Raw genomic sequence first — 8,339 nt, 5'->3', positions numbered from 1 at the left:
AAAGAGAAACCGCTGAGCTTCAGTTCATCTGCAAATTTGACACCATCAGCTCAGTATTGAACAAAGACTGTGAATGGCTTCCAACTACAGAAACAGTTTCTCCTCTCTTGATTTTCACACCTCAGCTGCTAGAACAGGGCCTCATCCTCCCTGATTGAACTAACCTCGTTATCTCTAGCCTGCTTGGATATATATACCTTCCCCTGGATATTTCCACTACCTGCATCTGACGAAGTAAGTATTCACCCACGAAAGCTCATGCTCCAAAATGTCTCTCCTCCCTTGGTTTTCACACCTCAACTGCTAGAACAGGGCCTCATCCTCCCTGATTGAACTAACCTCATTATCTCTAGCCTGCTTGGATATATACACCTTCCCCTGGATATTTCCACTACCTGCATCTGACGAAGTAAGTATTCACCCACGAAAGCTCATGCTCCAAAATGTCTGTTAGTGTATGAGGTGCCACAGGATTCTTTGCTGCTTTTACAGATCCAGACTAACACGGCTACCCCTCTAATACTGTACAGGAGTTGACGGGAGAGTGCTCGGGGGGTCGATTTATCGCATCTAGACTAGACGTGATAAATTGACCCCTGCTGGATCAATTGCTGCCCACCGATCTGGCGGGTAGTATAGACATACCCTAAGAGTATTAAATCCTATCTGGCTGGGAATAAGGGGGAAAAATTCTGAAAACTGTGTGTTAATTCTCAGCTGGTTGACACTCTTGCTAGTACCCTTGTGCTTTTCTTTTTTGTTTTTTCATGGTCTGCGGAAGGAATAAAACATTCTAAATCATCATAATGCAACTCTAAGTCAACAAAAATGAAAACCACTCAAATCACCATAATAAGAAAAAGTCAACACTAATAATAATCTTCACAATCCTTTCCTTTCCATCACTTAAGCATGTATAGCACACTCCAAAGGCCAGGGAACTAATATTTCAAGATGTAATTTTCTGGTAGGATACCTCAATCAGCTGTGCATGTGTCAATGAAAGGAGGTCTCCATATTCCACAGTAATCCAGTTAAGCAAGCCCTAACTTGTCAAAAGGAAATAGGCCGAACGCAGACTCCAAGATCTCACCTGTCTGTCAAGCTTCTGTTGACGCAGATTGCTACCTTCATCATCTAAAACACTGCAAAGACAAAGAGAATTCATTAGAAAGTATTTGTCAGTCAGCAGAACACCAAGTTGCCATTACTTGACCATATCTTGCAGGACTTATTCACGCAAAACTCCCATAGCAGTCCATGGAAGTTTTGCCTAACTAAACCTGTCTCAAGAAAATTAAAAGCAACCTATGAAATATAAATAAAGTTCTATGTATAACGTCCACATGCTACAAAGTTTAGATTCAGCCAAATCATAAAGGAACACAAACCCACAGTGTTTCACAAGAGTCTTATGCCTGCAGTACAAACGCTTTGTTCTTGATTACCTTATAATAAAGATACTGAAATGTACAGCAGTGGGAAGAGAGTGTAAATTTCTATATAAAGCACATATAATGGTAAAAAGTTTTAGGAGCAGTTTAGCAAATCACCAGTATTTTAAATTGGCTTGAGAAAATGAATAGTATAAGCTTCTTCAGGTTGAGAACCAGAACTGTTTCTTTCCTGCAAATCTGAAGAATTATACTTACAAGGGATTCTGATTTAATGTCTGCACTCAAAAAGTTTGAGATCTGCAATCCAAACAGTATTGTGTACTACCAATTACCATAATTTTCTCTCTGCTTCTAGGTGACTGTTCATTGTTGCTGGTTGGGGGATTAGCTCATGCCAGATTCAGTCATTTTCATTAATCAGACGTTGGATGGAAACAAAGGAGAAACTTTCTTTGCATTACATTTGATAAAACTTTTAAATCCACTTTATTTGGTGGCAGGGGAGGGGACAAGTTCTACATGCTGTAACAATATTTATGACTAAAAATTTAAAGTACATAAATAAGTTCATAGATTTAATTAAATAGATGAATATGGACTACCAAAAATACAAATATAACATGCTTTAAAATTGACTATATTAATTTGATTTCCACTTATAACACAAAAATGTGCATCTCATACTGTAGGAACCCTTGACAATTACAAGCGCAGTACAAGAGAGTCAAAACTGGTTTCTGCCCTGATGCGCATTTTAACATAATTGGAAAGTGACATAATATTAGTTCAGCATACTCTGCATTTCTTAACTAGGTTGCAGGCAACATGGTATAGAGTTAAGTGGGAGACTTGAATATAGGAACAACCTTTGGGCCCTCACCCACCAGAGAACAAAGAAATAAAGATGTGCGATGAAGCATGTAGCATAACATCGGCCTTTTATAAGATACGCAGCAGGCATCGTTAAATATATCTTATAAAAGGCTGATGTTACAAGATGCACAGTGAAGCAAGTTTCATATTAAGAAATGGAATTGTGCATTAGAAGAATTACGGATATAAAAATTTGTGGGTCTTTTGGGAGATACCGCTAGCTGTGTTATATTTAGTATACCACCTGCGAGCCACCCATGCAGCATTCCAGGCAATGAAGAGATAAATGGTTAGAATTTAAAAGCTAGAAGAGGCATAAAAAATGGCCTCTTAAAAGTCTCTCCTCATCTCTGCAACCAACTGTGCTACCAGTAAGATTTCCTCAGATGAAAAGTCTAAAGGCAGACAGGGGCACTGATCTGGCCCTGAGGCTTCTAAGTGAACTTTACACCACTTGCAAATTTTGAGTGGGCGTCAGCTAGTGACAGCTGATCTAAGATATATCTGGGCAGATTCAGTCACGACCGCTGTTAACACAATCCTGTTTGAAACTTTTGCTCATAGGCACTGACTTCCAAGGGTATTCCAGGGCTAGAGCACCTATGGAAAAACATTAGTGGATGCTTAGCACCCACTGGCAGCCAAGCTTCCCTCTCTTCCCCATAGCGCCTCCCATCCGCCAGTGGCCTTGCTGATCAACTCCTCCCCTTCCCTTATAGCGCCTCCCACCCACCGCGATCAGCTGTTCTGTGGCATGCAGGAGATGCTGGAGGGAGGGGACGGAATGGGGTGGGAAGAGGCGAGGTAGGGGTTGAGCAGGGTGGGATGAGGTGCGGGACTTGGAGTTGGGCAGGAGCAGGGCCTGGGGTGGAACAGGTGGCTTGAGCACCCCTGGGGCCAGGAGGCAGCTGGCATTTGTGCTTTTACTGCCTCATTGCACAAAAGACAACATCCTGAGGGACAGTGAGTGTTGTGGGTGTGAGAAAAGATAAATTTGTTTTTGTTACTTTAGTGAAAATTGTACTAGACCCATAAGAAAATGAGTCTAACTCTGAGAAAACATGGCACCATACAGATAATTCATTTTGTGAATCTGTGAGACTGAACAAGTGTTTCAGACATCTCAGTTTGATAAATTACTCTGCCAGTATGAGAGAGGCTAAAAGAGGTGGGCATGTCAAACATGTCATAGTTATGTGTCATCTGTGGTTGTCAAAATTCTAAAATAGCCTTAGGATCCCTGGCAAGAGGACCCTTCCTAATCACCAAACACCCTAAAAGTATTAGCTACTTAGCTATGCCAACTATTTATATCAGTTTCCTATTCTTATTTATTAAACACTGACAGCACAACCAGTGTGGGACAAGATACAGAAGATAACTTTGAGCGAGATTCTGTCCGGGGCCTCTAAAAAGCACAGTACAAAACTTGCAGTCCTGGAAGTGAAAGGGGAAAGGTGCCATTAAGCCACATAACCTCCCAATTCATGGTAACTGCCCAGAATCCCATCAACACGAAGTACTATAGCACAACACCCTCCTAGTCTTCTCATATGCCCCTACCATGCATGCCCAACCCCTTCCAGGGTTTGAACTTGAGAGCCTACAGCTGTCCCATACAACTCATTTGTTGGGTAGAATTCTCCCCTGGCTGGCCACAGGGTTTTTACAGCCCCTCTACACTGTACAGGAGTGTACAGCGGCCATAGCAGGGGGTGAAAATCTCACCCATATATCTGTTCCAGGCAGCTTATGGTCTTGATGCTGTTCTCAAAAGAACCAAACAATGTATTTATTTTCCAAAACAGACAGTGCACCAACAGCAAAGTTTGCTAGCGTTTTTCAACAAAATACCTACAACAAATAATAAATTTGTACTTAGCATCTTTCTTTTGAGAAACTGAAAGCATATTATGAAAGGTACATAAATAGTATCCTCATGAGATTGTCTGCATTCTCCTGAATATTTATTTTTCCTATAATACACGTAACACAGCCCCAAAATATATTTTTGGGCAAATGATTTTAGTGAAACATGAGTATCAATCAACTCTAGTGCATGAACTAAAAATCCCCTCTTGAGATTTAAACTGCGTGCTTAAAAATTTAGATAACAGTCCAGAGTTTTAGAACTGCACAGGCAAAAATGCACCTGGAGAGGCCCAGAGAGGGTAAGTGACCTGCACAGTCAAGTCATTTGCAGACTTGGAAATAGAATTCTGTCTTCATGTCATCTGCCTCTCTCAGATGATACAGCAAATGAGCTATAGACCTCATCATATACATTCCCATATAAACAGATTAAATATTATTGCAAACTATTATATTCAGGTAATATCCTGGTTTGTCTGTGATGCTAAGTATTGCACTATGGATATGGTCACTAAACACTCAGGATCTAACTTCAGATTTTCTATAGCGCATTTCATCATAATATCCAAGCGGGGCCCAGTGGTCAGAACAGGGGAGTAGATGGCTGGCCTCTTCAATTCCGTTTTCAATTTTAGCTATGATTCATTGGGCTAAACAGGCTAACTCCAGGCTTTGTGTAAACAAGAGCAACTCCTACAGAAGTCTGGGCCAAAAGCTACAGTGTTAAAAATGGTGGTTTAAATTACACAGTATGTAGGAACTGGTCAGAAAATTGATGTAATTTTTACTGATTTAGCACGCAGTGGATTCAAAGTGATTGCCTGACATGCTGAATGGGGCCCAAAGAAATGAATCTCCAGACAGGTGTTGTGACTATTGTGCTTTTTAAGACACCGCTTCATACCTTCTTCCTGTTGAATGAAATTATTTTTAGAATATATGCAGGATCACAGTATTTGCAGCCACAGCTGGGACTGAGAGTTGCTTGCCAACAACTTACGAAGCTCTTTTGCTTCTTCCATAGACTCTTCTCTGTGGTCTGATGGCTATTTTATAAATCTCTGGGGTGTTTCCCACATTCCCTGTATAAATAAGTGTAAACTGCAAACCTTGTCCCTCGGTTTGTCTAAGCTTCAAACTGTCTCATTTAAATTGAACACTAGTCATCTTCTGTGAAATCGAGTCCTGTTGGAATGTGAACATGCCAGCCTCCTCCTGGCCCCTTAGTTCACTCTCTCTGAAATGTGGACTGGAATATATCCTTCCCACCCTCCTTCAAAGGGGCAATGTGAGGCTTAATGTTTATAAAGAGTTTTGGAAAGCCAAATATGCAGGCATTAGAAAAATATTATCATTACTGTCCCACGAATTCCTACAGCTCATTTTCAGACAACCCTCTGTGCTGCACGACATCACTTAGGCTTTGCCTGGGCTAGGATTTAAAAGTGTGATGTTAGAATGCATTACCCAACAAGTTCTAATTAACAAGGTGACACTAGACTTTTCAAACAAAGCAGTGACTATGTTAAAATGTGCTAAGATGGTCAAATTAATACCTACATTTTATCTCAACCAGTTTAGTACATATGAAAGGCAGGGTACCTTATTTGCACTAGACTGTTCAGATGTGTTAGAACATGTTAGCCAACACATTCTATATTACACCTTCAAATCCTTCCTAGTCTAGACACAGAGGTTTTATTCTTGAGTAAATACAGGATACCAAAAACAGTGCCTGTGGGTGCATTCTGCCCTCACTTAATGTCTGCGTATCTCCCAATGAAGTCAATGATGAAAATCAGGGTAGAATTTAGCCTTCAGTGTTTCACGGTTATATTAGTAGGTCACCCTCAGCTGGAAATATAGTGTCCCATTATTATTTTCTAAGGGACAGCATTTACCCCTGGAGCAAGTGGTTAATGACCACTATTTCACATTCCCAAATGCCCCACAGGAGAAATTATAACGAGGCTCAATGACCCACCAGATGTGTCACCGAAAGGACATTTGACATCTTAAAAATAGGTTTTCTGGTTTCTGGTTTCAGGTGGCACCTTCCTGTGCTGCCCTAAAATGCCTGCATGAAAATCCTCGGATGTGGCCTGTTACCAGCACTGAAGGGACAGATGTAGATGAAAACTCAGTATAAAGAGTTAGCAGAAGATCCCGCCTCAACACTTAGCATCCCTGGCATACAGATGTCCCAGTCCTCAGTATGAAACTACAGAGGATTCTTTTCAACACCATTTTATGGGAGACAAGAAAGTTCAGAAGCAGCAGTGGCACTTTCTTCCTTCCTAACCTGTGGGAGAAGCATAGTCCAGTAGCAGCACCCTCTACACTTCCCAGTTCCCTCCGCAGACAGGGGAAATACAACTGTTTCATATTCTCCCTCCCTGCTTTGCATGCAGAGGACCCAGTGACTTAGGGCAAATCTACACTACAAAATTAAGTCAACCTAAGTTAGGTCAATGTAAACTGCCTTACGTTGACCTAACTCTGTTGTGTAGATCAGGTCTAAGACTGTTCCTAAACATAGTTGTGAATGAACAAGTGGACACAGTTTCACTGATCAGCGGTCACAGTGATGGAGAGGGTCTGTAACTAAAAGCACAATACAATGGCAAAATTGATGGGAGTATTGTGGTGGGGCTGCTTTCAGAAAGTAGTTGCGTATAGAGTGAGGTTACTAGATTAAATCTGACTGTACCTTTGACATGCAAGTCAGAAAATCCTCATCAGCACAAAGGTAGTCAGATTTAGTAAGTCTTAATTAGGTACAAATTATTACAATAATTATATATATGAAACAGCTGATAATTTTTAGGCAAATTAGAATGAGGATATGACAATCAACTCTTAGTGTTCATTAAACACCATATATTGGTAGCTGTTTTTGCCAAATCCTAAACATAATCTATCAGAAAAGGCAATGATATGTTGTATAAAGTACTGAAAGATTTATTGCAGTTTTGCTGCAATATAGTTCTAATTTAAATAAAGTTAAAGATTTAGAACTTATGTAGGTCAACTATTAGATAATTTTCTATACAGGATCTGTCCTGTACTCCTACCTCAGGTAAACTACCCTTTCAGATATGCCTTGTACAGGAGTCAAGATCGGGCGGATAAGTCTATACTTTAGAGATTTGCACTAAAGACCTGATCCAAAGCCCACTGAACCCAACGAGAGTTTATTCATTGACTTAATTTGGCACTGTATCAAGCCCTAAATTTAAAACAGATGACATCCTATTTTAAATGAGTAATTTCGTTGTAATAATTTTCCTCCTCATTCACCGTGGTTGATTTAATGTTTGTTTTAATGTTTTAATCTTTTCGCCAGATTCCTATGTCTGATATCACTTCTTCAGCAATGCACGAAACATGCATGATAGAAATGCCTCAATGCAACATAGATAAAATTCATCACATTTTTTAAGTTCCGAATGATAACAAAGGTAAACAAAAAAAATCAGTGATGATAATTTTATTATCATAAACTCAGACTTTAAGGTCAGAAGGGACCATTATGATCATCTAGTCTGACCTCCTCCACAACACAGGCCACAGAATCTCACCCACCCACTACTGTATCAAATCCCTGAGCTACTGAAGCCCTCAAATCGTGGTTTAAAGACTTCAAGATTCAGAGAATCCACCAAGTGACCCATGACCCAATCTGAAGAGAAAGGCGAAAAACCTCCAGGGACTCTGTCAATCTGCCCTGGAGGAAAATTCCTTTCCAACCCCAAATATGGTGATCTGCTAAACCCTGAGCATGTGGGCAAGACTCACCAGCCAGACACCCAAGAAAGAATTCTCTGTAGTAACTCAGATCTCACCCCATCTAACATCCCATCTCAGACCATTGGGCACATTTACTGCTAAAAGTCAAAGACCAATTAATTGCCAAAATTAGACTATCATACCATCCCCTCCATAAACTTATCTAGCTTAGTCTTGAAGCCAAATATGTCTTTTGCCCCTACTGCTCCCCTTGGAAGACTGTTCCAGAACTTCACTCCTCTGATGGTTAGAAATCTTCATCTAATTTCAAGCCTAAACTTCCTGATGGCCAGTTTATATCCATTTGTTCTTGTATCCACATTGATACTGAGCTTAAATAATTCCTCTCCCTCCCTGGTATTTATTCCTCTGATATATTTAGAGAGAGCAATCATCTTTCCCCTCAGT

The 8,339-nt window shown here is 40.4% G+C and overlaps 1 protein-coding gene across 3 annotated transcripts in view; it reads right to left on the bottom strand.

Moving 5' to 3' along the window:
* The window catches only part of TUB (TUB bipartite transcription factor), a 340,142-nt gene that overhangs the window by 93,961 nt on the left and 237,842 nt on the right, over positions 1-8,339 (bottom strand). For all 3 annotated transcript variants that reach the window (XM_075065147.1, XM_075065148.1, XM_075065149.1), the window contains exon 2: positions 1,094-1,145. In XM_075065147.1, the coding sequence (XP_074921248.1) occupies positions 1,094-1,145 (52 nt within the window). The remainder of the gene's footprint in view (positions 1-1,093; positions 1,146-8,339) is intronic.

Source organism: Chelonoidis abingdonii, chromosome 4 (assembly GCF_003597395.2).
Source record: "Chelonoidis abingdonii isolate Lonesome George chromosome 4, CheloAbing_2.0, whole genome shotgun sequence".
In the NCBI taxonomy this organism is placed as follows: domain Eukaryota; kingdom Metazoa; phylum Chordata; order Testudines; family Testudinidae; genus Chelonoidis; species Chelonoidis abingdonii.
This window is presented reverse-complemented; position numbering and strand designations above follow the sequence as displayed.